At 47.0% G+C, this 13,507-nt stretch overlaps 1 protein-coding gene across 1 annotated transcript in view; it reads right to left on the bottom strand.

Moving 5' to 3' along the window:
• Nucleotides 1–13,507, bottom strand: part of FGD1 (FYVE, RhoGEF and PH domain containing 1) — a 58,332-nt gene that overhangs the window by 3,165 nt on the left and 41,660 nt on the right. The window contains exons 5-17 of the mRNA XM_066614166.1: nucleotides 12,955–13,044; nucleotides 12,244–12,392; nucleotides 9,616–9,772; nucleotides 8,664–8,802; nucleotides 8,062–8,120; nucleotides 6,871–7,017; nucleotides 6,660–6,752; nucleotides 6,142–6,221; nucleotides 5,875–5,905; nucleotides 4,586–4,675; nucleotides 3,984–4,109; nucleotides 2,367–2,525; nucleotides 703–846 (exon numbers count right to left, since the gene is read on the bottom strand). Coding sequence (XP_066470263.1) covers nucleotides 703–846; nucleotides 2,367–2,525; nucleotides 3,984–4,109; nucleotides 4,586–4,675; nucleotides 5,875–5,905; nucleotides 6,142–6,221; nucleotides 6,660–6,752; nucleotides 6,871–7,017; nucleotides 8,062–8,120; nucleotides 8,664–8,802; nucleotides 9,616–9,772; nucleotides 12,244–12,392; nucleotides 12,955–13,044 — 1,464 coding nt within the window. The remainder of the gene's footprint in view (nucleotides 1–702; nucleotides 847–2,366; nucleotides 2,526–3,983; nucleotides 4,110–4,585; nucleotides 4,676–5,874; nucleotides 5,906–6,141; nucleotides 6,222–6,659; nucleotides 6,753–6,870; nucleotides 7,018–8,061; nucleotides 8,121–8,663; nucleotides 8,803–9,615; nucleotides 9,773–12,243; nucleotides 12,393–12,954; nucleotides 13,045–13,507) is intronic.

Genomic DNA, 13,507 nt, shown 5'->3' with positions numbered 1-13,507 from the left:
TTATCCTTCCTGTAGTGGTGGGGAGAGTGAATACCTAATTAAAGCATTGGGTGTATGAGCAATACAGGGGCAAGGTTGTTTCAGCCTTCTCTGGCTGAGTTGGCTGTGCTCCTTTACCCTGTGGCGAGCAGCCAAGAACAAGCTATTAGGGCCACACAGAGCACGCCAACAGTATTCACTCCATTAGTCCCCAGTGAGGCTTTTAACTAACAAGAGCATGCAGACATGGATCCACAGCAGATCAATATATCAATGGTTAGTAACCACCAAAAGCATAGCTCCTTTAAGCATCTGTCAAAGCCTTCCTACACTGTTTGCGCTAAGTGACAGCATCATGTCAGGAGCAATGAGTGGCACTGTTGCTCATGCTGCATCTAGAACCACTGCTGCTGTTTTATCCTAAACCATTTGTTTCAGTAGCCAACACTGAGGGCCCAATACTATCCAACTTTCCATCCCTGTTGCAGCTGTACCAACAGGGCATGTGCTGCATCCTGTGGTGGTGGGGCAGTCATGGAGGCCTCCTCAAGCCACGCTGAATTGCAGCTGCCTCAGCACTGAAAAGTTGGAATTGGGCCCTGAGTCTTCCCTCTCTCCATTCATTTTAAAATTAACCACTTCCACACCACCTGCCCTATTCTGTTCTTCTAAATTAAGATAGGCAAGAACTTTGCATAGGAGAGTGAAGGGACACTGCCATACCTGCGGGGCTCCATAGATATAAAGTACCAGGGGCTCATTTTCAGGGATGACGAACCAGCCCTTGTGCCACGCCTTCCCTCCTTTTTCCATGTAGTGCAAGAAACTGCAGATTACGCTGTTCTCTGCCACCACAGAAGCCTGTTTCTGCATAAGGACAGAGAGGCACTGGTTCACCAACAATAGACAGCCCATCAGCACAGACACAGCTTGGTTTGTTCTGTCAGTCTCAAAAGATGAAAGCCTTTCTCCTTATTAGTCTGCAGAGTGCTACATAGCAGGGTGTGTGTATGTGCTTTCTGTATGTCACAACTCTGCATAAGTGTAGAAATGCTGCAAAATTCAGTTTCCTGAGCATTTCAGCTTTCATTACATTCAGCTTTCATTACATTCATTACATTCATTACATTCATTACATTACATTTCATTTCATTACATTCATGAAAGCTTTCAGCTTTCATTACATTCATTATAAAAAGAAAAGCAAGCTTCTAGAGTCCAGACTTTAAGTTTGCAAAAATATGCCTGAAAGCATGTGAATTGAATGCCTTTTGAATCAGAAGGCAGGAGTAAGACTTTTGTGGATACCGAGGTTGCACTGTATTTTACAGTTTTCTGCAGTACTTAGTGTTTTGCATGTCCCCCTCTCCATGATGAGCAGAAGCAGAACAAATTATGCAAAACACTAAGTACTGCAGAAAACTGTAAAATACAGTTAAATTCATCATGATCAAAGTCATAACTAGGGTGAAGTCTGACGGTACCTATCCTGGGCACTTAGCTAAGTGGAGGCACATGACTGCCTCCAGGCTCCGCACCATGCCTCTCTCCCACCTGGATGCCCACCTTACCCAGCAGTTCTCTACCCGGTACTTTCGGCTCTGTATTTTGAATGGCAGCTGAGCTCGGTGCTACACGACCCAGCTGAAATTGGCTTGCAACCTACCTAGTGGGTCCCAACCCATAGTTTAAGAAATGCTGCTCTAAAGCATCTTAATAGCATAAGAACATATTGCTTCTTGCACCATCAGAACAAAGGGTCCATCTAGCTCAACACTCTATTGCTAGCTGTAGCCAGCTGGACGCATCCAAGATGCTCACAATGTCAGAACTCGGCATCTCCAAGTCAAAGGATCTCAGAGAGCAGAGTTGGGAGAGACCTTTTTCTGAGAACTTGGAGAACTGCTATCAGTCAGAGGAGACCATGTTGAACTAAGGACCAGTGATCTGATTCAGAATAAGGCAGCATCAAATATACAACCAGGAAGTCTAGAAACAACACTGCAAGGTTTTTACAAATCTGATGAGGGGCCATGAATACGAATTCTGCAATCAGTACAATATTCTGTGGCTGCTTTTGCATTTTCAAAGCTCTGATAGGAGAGTAAGGAGAGTCAGCGTATGCCTTTACTGACAGGTAAGTGGGTTTGCCTCTCGTTTTCAGGTGCAGCATCCTAAGGGGAGTCCTTAGGGAAAGACAACTGCTGTTCAAAGCACAACAACAGAAAAAATTGCACTGGCTACATGTGAAGCTACAACATCAGCTGCAGGATACAGAATGGAATAATATTCTGCAGGAAGCATCGCACTGAAGGAAGCCAACACATTTCAGAAGACAGCATCCCACTGTTAGCAGGCTATCCCGTGGCAGGGCCTGCCAATCTCACCTCCAGAATGGATCTCCGGCGCTGAGGCGTATTGGGGTTTGGTGTGGGACTGGCAGGGGAGCCCTGCAGTGTTGTGTAGCAGTCAGTGCAGACACGGTTGGGCCGGTTATTGTCATACACCAAGCGCGCCCGGAACTCTGAACATTTTCCACAGACCACCTGCAACAAGAAGGTGAGAACAGATTCATTATGGCAGGGCAGTCAATGACTCAGCAGACTCAAGTGCTAAAAATAACCTCTTCCTGAATCTGACTAGCTTCAGGCTGTAGGTGGGGAATTGCAAGTTTTAATTTTAAAATAATCCCTGCACACTGAAAGGCAACAAGTCAGAGAAAAGGGGTCAGTTTATCCTTCTCTCTGATATATTGTTGGTTTACATGCAGGGCCTTTTCGCTTTCCTGCCAGAACAAGATGGTGCTGCTGCACAGCTCTGAGGGAGCTGCCACTGGCCAAAATGCTGCTTGGGCACATCAGCAAGGACAAAGGTTCCACAAGCCAAGCGCTGGTCAATCACACTGTGGGCTTGGCAGCCCTTCTCTGTGGGAGATGACTGGAGCTAACACAGCTCCAAGAAAATCCTGCTGGTGCCTTCAAAGGCAAGACCAGTGTGGGGAATGGGGAGCCCCTCCCCCGGAAAGATGTCATCTGACCTGCCAGCCCAAGAGGAGGTGCTTCCCAGCACTAAACACTGTCCCTGCTGTGGACCCACTGAGAAGGGGCATTCACAGTAAGTCAAATCCTCCCATTTTTATGGCAAAGCAGTACAAGTAAAAGAAAACCCCACAGATCCCACACCTGCAGCCTAAAAGAGAACAATTGAAAGAAACCAAAGCTAGTCCAGGGCTATCTCTGATCACCTACTTGCCACCACAGCTCCTCCTCTTTCCATTCCCTGGATTGGAAAAGGAAGAGGGGGACAGAAGGGAAGATGCGAACAGGACAGTGGTGAGCTAAAACACTGAAATGGGAGGAGCAGAGGCTGGCACATAATCAGGTAAGGGGCTGGCAACATTTGGCATGCTGCCTCAAGCATTAGGAGGTCTTGCACCAGCCCTGAACTAGCCTAGAGATAACCAGTGGTTTTCAAATTGAGGGACTCTGTTTCCAGGGGATTTTGGAGATTTCCCCCGCTGTGTGCTGTTGTGAGAGACTGCTGGGGGTATTCTAGATTGTCCTAGAACATTTCTTCTATTATTACTTTTTTTCCGACTTTCCTCCATCATTGAAACACAAAGCGGGATTGGAGAAGGGTTTCCTCAGACATTCACTCATCTAGGCACCAACCAGACTTAGACCTGCTTAACTTCAGAAAGCTGTATCATGTAGCCTTCTGGGACCACAGAATTGTCTGCAGCACACTGGGATTTCATGGCAGACATGCAGGGAGTCTGCAGCAGCTGAGCCACTCTGGCAAGATTCTCTGAAGGCAGACAGTTTGAAAACTCAAAGACTTAGATAAGAGGAGAGGCAACAACTCTGGGCTTGGTCTGTTCATCACTTAAGTATTGTATCTTGCTGTTCCTCTCTAAGGAGGCTACTGTGGGGAAGAAACGGGAGTTGTGAGGTGGCAAACACATCGTCCCAAATCCTGATCTTTCTACATTTGCACACACTTACATGACCACAAGCCCGGCAATGGTGTCTCCGCTTGGTGAGAGCATTGAAGGGCTCCTTGCACTGCATACACAGAGTCACCTCCTTCTCCCGGATTGGCGTAGGTGCCCGTCGGCCCAGCTCACACCCCTGCATGCAGGACAGCAAGTCAAGAAGGTGAGCATGCCCCAGAAGGAGTATCAGGAAGTCATGATTTCTTCCAGTCAACAAAGTGTGTGTGTGTGTGTGTGTGTGTGTGTGTGTGTGTGTGTGGACAAAGGGGTGCCTGAATGAAGGCTTGCAATGGTAAGGGAGTGTGTGTGTGAGGCTTCAGTGTCCTTCAGTGTGTGAGGCTCTTTGCCCTTCTTCAGAAACAGAAGAAATGATACAAAATAGGAGAAATCAGGCTATCCTGCCCAATTTGTACAGGTTGCAGAATTCCATTTTTATTGTCACTGTATTTCGGTTGCCTTGCTGCAGACTTTTTTTAAGCACACAGTCCTGGAAGTAACCCCAAACTCCTCAATCAGGGCAAGTATCTGACAAATTGAACATATTCTGCCCATGCAATCTTGCTCCTTAGCAAGAGTAGGACACATCAGCACACAGATGAAGTTGCAACTCACAGGTGAATTAGGGGGCATTTCATCCTCGCTGACCAGCTGCTTGAACATCTCCAAAGTCTGCTCATGCTTCTGGATTGTTGCCTGTATTGCCTGGTGGTTTTAACAACAGTGCATTTGCAGTCATCAGATAAACCTCTGAACCAGTAGGGAACTGGAATCCCAGCCCCTTTTGGTGGGGAAAGGACAAGGAGGAAGGGAGGCTTAAGGAATCCCTGTGTTCTCAAGCACATATTGGGAGACTGGGGTGGTGGTTCTCCTCTCCAACCCCAAAATACTTTCACACGTTCTTTACTTTCAACCTCCTATCTCCCTGTCTTTTGAGGAATGCCTGCTCTGGTGCAAATCTGCAGGCCTGTTGCACCATCAAATGTGTACCACCAATCTGTACCATGACCCTTCCCTTCTCTGCCAGATCCATTCAAACAAGGTCTAGAACAGGAGTGTTAAACATAAGGCCCACAGGCCAGATACAGCCCATGGAAGTTTTTTATCTAGCCAGCATGATAATTGGGCACTCCCAGGACCACCTTCAGCTGCTCTAAGCTGTTAAGCTGTGAAGTAATGCATTGGCAGAAGTGGCACTGCTGAAAGGATGGCACTGGAAGAGACCAATTATCATGCAGGCCACTCTTTCAGCAGCACTTCTTCTGCTGAGGTGTCACTGCTGAAAAGGAGGCCCACATGATAATTGGACTCTCTCAGTGCTGCCCTTTCAGCAGGCTGCCAAAGCACTGGAAGGGAGAGATGGAAGGAGGCCTTGGAAGGCAAGGAATAGTATGGGGAGAAGAGGCAGACAAGAAGGATGAAAAAGGGAGAAGCTGCTGAAGCTCTGGGAGAGCCCAATTATCACGCAGGTTGCCCTTTCAGCAGCACTACTTCTGCCAAGAGATCACTTTGCAGAGCACCTCTCAGCTTTGATATTTTCTCTTCTGTCATTTGCAGCTAATGAATTCCTAAGTGAGAAAAAAATGCTTATTTCTGGTCATCACGTGCTTAATGACATCACTTCCTGCTTAATGACATCACTTCTGGCCTCCAGCAGGTGCTACAAATGCTATTCAGCCAGCTGTATGAAACATGTTTGATACCCCTGGTCTATAAGTTCCAGCCCGTACATTACTAATTAAAAGAAGCCTCTCTGCTCCCAACCCCCACTCTTCAAATCAACCACAAAAGGATTTTGTAGGATAAGAGATCTAGCAGAAATTCAGGAGAGAATGGGCACATTCCTTCAGTTTCCATGGTAATAAGACTACATTATGCTACACATGAGAAAAACTGGCAGTTACCTGGATCCAGTCTCGTTTCTCCTCTTCCGTTCTAAAGAAAAATGGCAAAAGTTATTAGTGTCTTGGTTAAAGAGAACATTTACAGCAGACATTGAGAAGGATGTCTGGTTAGCATGATCAGGGGAGGTGGTAATGAGAAATGGAAATATAAACAATTGGGACAGATACCACGTTCTTTCCAGATGACCAAAGGAAGGCAAGAAAAAGCAGAGTGGCTGGGACAACACATCCAAGGGAAATGTTCATAACTGGGCCTGCTGGCTATACCTGGCCTGAAGCTCTAGGGATCGCTGCTTCCCTGATACAAGGAAGGTCCGGGGCACATTGAGGCTGCTGGTCTCTTTCAACTACAGGTGGAGACAAGGCGATGATTTACATACACATGCTTTCCATTTGATCAACTGCCATCCCAGACCAAGTACCATCATCTGAACTTTCCACTTCCCTTCAAACATTTCAAAAGGAGTCAGTTCACACATTCAGTGGCACATTTACTCACATTAAGTGCTGAGTAATCAAATTAAGGCATGCATGAACTGTCCTGCAAGACTCAGGCTGTGCCACCTTTAACCCCGGTCTGACCCACAAACATCACGCTGGATTCATTTTCCCACCCAGAGCTTAGAAAGGGAACCAGGAACCACTCTGGAAGGGATAGGTCCTTCTCTACCTCCAAATGATCAACATATCCCCAATTTCAACCCAGAGGGGTTACTAAGGAGTTTATTCATCTCCCACCAGCCACTTTTGTAAGGTTTTCCTGTCACCTGCCCTCCGACACTTACTTCCATCCCCTCCACATCTATGCGAGCGCGGACTCCAAATTTCTGGCCGATGAGACGTAGTTTTGGTACACAGTACAGCAATCGGTCATTGAACTGGCCAAGGAAAAAGAGGCAACAGTGAAGTTATATGAAGCAGAAGGGCCTTAGTAGACCACTTCCCCGACTTAGGTTAAGTGGGAAAAACAGGAAAACTCCCACCACTTCCTCTTACCAGAATCAGGTATCGGTCCTGTGTGGTACCATTCTTGGCAGAAAGCTTAAGGATGTGCCCCTCCTTGATGAGTTCATTGGTGGGATTTACTATATCTTCCTCACCTCCAAGCAGTTCGTACACCTTCAGCAATGAGTGCATCCTCTCCTAGAAGGGGTTATAATGGTAACTGGTAACTGAATTCATGTACATTCCAACTTTCTCTAATAGACAACTACCAGAAGGCGTGGCTACAGAACATTGAAGTTGGGAGCGATTCCCAAGATTCAAATCTCTGCTCTGGCTGAAAGTTTATTGGATGATCTTTTGGACAAGTCAGTCTCACTTTCAGCACAAACACAGGTCTGTTGGGAGGGCAAAGTAGGATAAGAAAAACCTCAGGCATATTGATTTATTTTTATTATTATTTATACAATATGGATGTGGCTGTCTGTGGCATGAGCAGAATGACACATCCTTGCCCCAAGGCCCTTGCAATCCAAAATTTGTCAGTGGAGAGGGAACAGAGGGAAGAGAGGGATAGGACAGGCGAGATGTAACAAGGGCTTACCTTTAAGTGCAATGCACATGTTAAAGTGGTATTAACACTTACTCCCCCCAAAAAGGGACTCTTTCAACTAAGAGAAAGCAGATGCACCTACTTACATTTCACAAATGGCAGAGACTATGAACATTCAAGCAGACCCTTCCATCCCAATCAGGTCTCCCCAGAAGAATACAAGGGTTGGCTCAAAATAGAGAGGAAAGCAAATTGAAAAACAGAAGTTGTGGCTTCTGGTATGGGATGAGGGCTGGGGACCTAGAAACAGAGGGAGGGGAATAAGATCTGGGAACTGTAAAGGGGAGCAGGACAGACCCAAGGACAGGATGCTGGGTGGGATCAGAGTTCCTACTGTGGAACCTGCTTTAAGCATGTATATGGATTGTGTGTGTATGCACTGATGGGGAGAAGCAGAGGCAGAAGAAGAGATGAGGAGCTGCTATATGGCCAAAGGAAACAATGATGCATTAGATCTCGTCTTGGTGGTTTACCTGATCTCTGGGTGGGTTTGTGCCCTAGCCACAGCCACTTGTAATGGTGAGGCACAGCAAGGCCTTCCTAAAGCATCTTGTGCTAACCCGCTTAGTTGGAGCTCCCTCCTAGTTCTGAGAAAAGAGAATCCAGGCACCTATGCCTTCTCCAACTCTCACCATTTTGCGGATGGCTGCATTTGAGTGCTCTGCTGCCGTTGCAATAAGTTCCAGGGATTCTGTGCAAAAGAGAGAGAGCCTATGTTACTCATTCAGACTTACTGCACAGTGTCTCCTCCTGAGCTAAAAGGAGAAAGACCACAGTGTATTTGAACCTCTATAAAAGCAAAGTAATCCTGGCTCCTGGTTCCCCGAATGCTGCCACTTACACCAATGGGTGATGGTGGAGGGGCTAAATTATACTTTGCCATTTAGATAAGAGATCAACAAGTGAAGACCCAAGTATTAAACCAGAGGGAAATTAGTCAGCAGATCAGTATGAGTAGAGATGGGTTAAGGTTCTTGACCTCCCACTCAGAATCAATTCTTAAAATCACCCTCTGAGAAAATAAGTTGCTGGCTGCAGACGTAGATGTTCAGGAAGGTCCTGGGGGGAAATGTCTAAAAAGTGTGTGTGTGATGTGTCCCCTACCAACCCAGCACAGACTTTAATACCTTAATACACTCTCTGAGCTTCCTTTTCACACTTACTGCAGCACTTCTCCATCTCACCCCTGACCTTCCCAGCCCTGATCTCTAGTACCCCCTACAGCTCCACTCACTCTGTGCGTCCTTGCAATCAGGCGAGTCCTGGGGAAGTTTGAGGAGATAGTCCTTCAGCAGCAACTCGTAGCGAGGGATTCTCTGGACAGGCTCCAGCATGTGGTGCTGCAGGGTCAGGTTCCCACATATCTCTTCCCGCTGCAACATAGAGTGGTCTCAAGAGAACTGTCCGCCTGGCTAGTCTCCAATGGCAAAGTGCCTGCGCTTGGCGGGAACTGAGACCCAGGGAACCAGAGGCAGATTTCTCAGACTCTGGAGAAAGTCTCCCTAAAGAGGTACGAGCTGTTGCCAAGATGTGAATTCCTTCCTAGCAAACCCCCCACCCCCATCCACTTTGAAACACTTAACATTTTCTTATACCATAAGTAGGCCACAAAACAAAGTATGGAACACCCCTCCGCCATCCTCACCCCCTAATCTGCGTTTCCCCCTCCACCTGCAGCAAAAGGGGGGATGAAAACCCCCTTCCTTCTTAAAAAGTAGGTTTCACTTCCTGACATTCTTTTCTGGGGGAATGGTTAAAGAATGTCATTAAGTTCAATTAACACAAACATTTAAATGCTTTCACTTAGCACAAGCGCTGCACAAATACCAAGAACATATGAAGCTGCTTTATAGTGCAACAGAAAACTGATCCACCTGGGTCAGTATTTCCACAGTAACTGGCAGTGGTTCTCCAGGATTTCCAGGCAAGGGTCATTCCCAGTCTTAGCGGAAGATGCCAGGAGCCAAATCTGGGGCCTGTCACCTGCAAAGCGACCTGTCAGCAAAGGCCTCATTCTGTTACTATGTCATGACCCTTTCTTTGTCACTCTGTGCCTGGAAAAAACTGAGGTTGTGCATCTGGGGAGATCCAAAACTGATTCGGTTGCTCCAAAACCCGCATGCACACTCGCCCACCCAGGCGGGGGCTTGCTACAGCAACACATTTGAGCTGGTGACCAAGCTCACCTGCACTTCATGGATAATGCCCTTGAACTGAGCTGAGCGCTCCATCCAGGTGCTGACCAGCTCCATGGCACGGTCAAAGTTCTTGACATATTCACCATACATCTTGAGGAAAGGGGCCAGTTTCTGGAGGATATCCCCAATGCAAGGATGTTGGTCCCTGGAACAACAGAATCAAAAAGATGTACCAAGTCAGCAGCTGTGAAATATAGGCAAACAAGAAGAACTCAGAGGAATGAATTTGGTTACGACAATCATTATTGACCTTTTCATCTTCTCAGCACTGGTTCTAATGGAGAAAAGCAACTGATCTGTTAGTTCACACATTATGCTTTTTTATGCGTTTGCCAAAGATTTTCAAGAGTATGCTTGCAAACTCAGTGTATGAACAACTAGCGAAGACAAATACATATTTGCAGATACACGTATTGTACATGCAGGCACTCATTAGGAAGCCTGAAAGCATATTTAAAATGGTAAACTCAAAAATGGTAAACTTGAAACAGCATTACATGTGAAAAGGGTTACAAGAACAGCTACAAATCCTAGCAAGGTGAAACATATGGCTTGTGGGCTTTCTAAGCAGTGATCATTCCAACTTTTGCAGGTTGGAACAAAACCTGCAGGACTCCCCTCCCCCCCCATTGCACACACACTCCATGCTTCGGAAAATGCATATGTGCCCAGGAACAAGGCGTCCTCCTTGATGCTTCCATCTGTAACAACAGCCACGGTAGTGAAAGAGAACTCTTGTCCATTCACTGCCTGATTAGCTTTCCTGACTGGGAATCCAATGGAGAGTCCGACCATGAAGCAGTGGCAAACATGTGGCGACAGCAGGCCATCTTCTTTTTTCCTCTGTGCAATTTAATAGTTCCCAGATGCCTTGAGCCCCAACTCAGCATCTGGGGACAGGACGTCCAAGAACTATTAAATGGTACTGGGGGCAGGGGAGAAGACCATCTGCTGCAGACACTGCTCCCCACCCAGTAAGCATCTCCAATTAGTGGACTAACTGGAAATGGAAAAGGTGCAAAAGGGCACGACTAAGATGATTACTGGGCTGGGGCACCTTCCTTATGAGGAAAGGCTACGGTATTGGGGCCTCTTCAGCCTAGAAAAGAGATGCCTGAGGGGGGACATGATTGAGACATACAAAATTATGCATGGGAAGGATAAAGTGGATAGAAAGATGCTCTTTACACTCTCATATAACACCAGAACCAGGGAACAGCCACTAAAATTGAGTGTTGGGAGGGTTAGGACAGACAAAAGAAATTATTTCTTTACTCAGCGTGTGGTTGGTCTGTGGAACTCCTTGCCACAGGATGTGGTGACGGCATCTGGCCTGGATGCCTTTAAAAGGGGATTGGACAAGTTTCTGGAGGAAAAATCCATTATGGGTTACAAGCCATGATGTGTATGTGCGATCTCCTGATTTTAGAAATGGGCTATGTCAGATGCAAGGGAGGGCACCAGGAGGAGGTCTCTTGTTATCTGGTGTGCTCCCTGGGGCATTTGGTGGGCCGCTGTGAGATACAGGAAGCTGGACTAGATGGGCCTATGGCCTGATCCAGTGGGGCTGTTCTTATGTTCCACAGGTCCTGTGGTACCAGGTGGTGGTGAGCAATAGCCCCACTGAATCTGCACTGCCTCAGGGATTGGCTGGGCACAGATGTGGACCCTTTTGCTGACATGGGCCTCTAAGCACATGCCTCACAAGTCCCACCTGTGGATCCACCATCACAGCATTGTTTAAAAGAAAATAAAACTTCAAATCAGCAACGTCACTGACACCAGTGGCACAACTAAGGTTCAAGAGATACCATTCTCACCTCTGAATTTCTTCCTGGAATTCTTCAGTCTCAGACAGCAGCTAGACAGACAGGATAGGAACTACCGTATTCACAGAGGGGCTAGGTGAGAGCTCAGGTGGCACAGAACAAGGATGCAGGTGGCACTACATCACCCAAAAGAGAACCCGCTACATGCAGCTCGTGCTGGGGAGCATCCTTTTGTTCTTTTATCAAAATACAAGTAGGTAGTGTGGTTAGGAGAAAAAAAGTGTATTTGGGAGCCTCCTCATCCCACAGCTCACTCGAGAGGTCAAACAGATGCCCTCATGCTGAGAGCAGTTGCGTCAGGCCAGTGCGGTCCCAGCAAGTCTCCAGAGGGCCAGAGGCTCATTAGAGACTGGGGGCCCCCTGAGGGCCGCATTGGGAGTCCTCAAGGGCTGCAAGTGGCCCCAGAGATGGGGTTTGGGCACCCCTGCTATATGGTAACCAAGCACAGAACCTGTGCAAATTGTTTTTCGCTTATTTGAGATTAGCAGCACTGGAACATGGAGGTCACCACAAATGATGGAAAGATTAAACTAGGCAGACAGAATCCCCACACATCATATTCCGACACATTCAGTGCAGTTCAGGTTTAAATTATGCACAGATAAAAAAAACAGTGTAGCAAACCCACACCAAATTCAAGAGATTTCTCCAGAGTAGGATGCGGTGCTGTACAAGCTCCTAACCATAGCTTAAAAGGAATCAATTAATCACACACCCCCAAAACAAAAACAAACATTTGCTATCATAATTCAGCCACCCCAAATGTTAAGCCAATCAATTTCCTCACCACTCCTCCATACGTTTCTCCAGTTCTGGGAGCAGGAACTGTTGGTGAAAGCAGTAGATTGAGCAAATGTTGGCAAAAATGCCCATCACCACATCAGCTGGGAAGGAGTTTCGGCTTCGGGCTTCCTCCAGTAGACGGGCACAGAAAACCTAGGAGGCAGGAAAACACTTCAGCAACTCACGAGGCAGCCTGGTCTAAGCCAATTTCAGAGTCGATGGCTGGCAGTACTCCATCCATCTCCTTCTGCACAGTCTCCGCTTCTAGACCTACATCCTTTCTGTACAATCACTGTCACAGGCTTGGAAGAGTAAAGCATGCCATAAGACATCATCTAAAGCAGCCATTTTCAACCACTGTGCCATGGCACACTGGTGTGCCGTGAATGGTCTGCAGGTGTGCTGTGGGAGTTTGGGGGAGGATCGTTTGTTAGCAGAACCACTGTGGGATGCAAGCTCCTGCCAGCAGTGCTATGTGCCTTGTCAATTGTCAGAAAACTGATGGTGTGCACTAACAATTTTAGTACCTTGTGAGTGTGCCAGGGGATGAAAAAGACTGAAAATTGCTGATCTAAAGGGCAGGGCTACACGTATGTCAATAGCCCAGCCATAGGGCTTCTCAATTGATTCAGCAGGGCATAACTGTTGCATCTGCGACTCAGTTTCAGAAAAACAGCACATGCAGGTTTTGGATACTCCACAGTATTCCCATTACCTGATCCAGTAGATACAGCCGGGCCACATAGGCCTTTTCTGTTTGGAGAAGCTCATTGGCAATTTGAAAAGCCTTCTGTGGAACAGTCATCTGTTGAGAGGAAAAAAGGAGTAGAACAAAACTCCTAGCAGGGAAAGTCACCAGGTCCTTTTTCACTAACCAGCCCTGCACCCCATAACAGGTTGGCCAAAATGAAGATGGAATTAATTCGTCCAAGTTTTTCTTCTTTCCAACAGGTCTGTATCCCTCTCCCACCTCAGCTGCTTTCCATTAGTTATTATTCAGGTTTAGACATGGTTGTGGAGTTCACTTGCCCCTTGGTTCAGTCCTCATAGTCCCTCGAGATGGAATGGGATCCCTGTTTCTTCCATAACCATACACTCAAAGGGCTTTCCCGCCTAATATGATTGCCCAAGTTGGAGTAACTGTAGAAATACTGCAGATCTAACCATTCCTCTGCCCCAATACAACAATGGGCAAGAGATTGGGCCATGCTTCCCCCTCTCCAATGAGTATGCACCCCAACACTCTCACCCCTCTCCCTTGTTAATCC

This window comes from Tiliqua scincoides, chromosome 2 (assembly GCF_035046505.1).
Source record: "Tiliqua scincoides isolate rTilSci1 chromosome 2, rTilSci1.hap2, whole genome shotgun sequence".
NCBI lineage: Eukaryota > Metazoa > Chordata > Lepidosauria > Squamata > Scincidae > Tiliqua > Tiliqua scincoides.
Note: the sequence above shows the minus strand (reverse complement) of the source record. Positions and strands in the feature narration are given on the sequence as shown.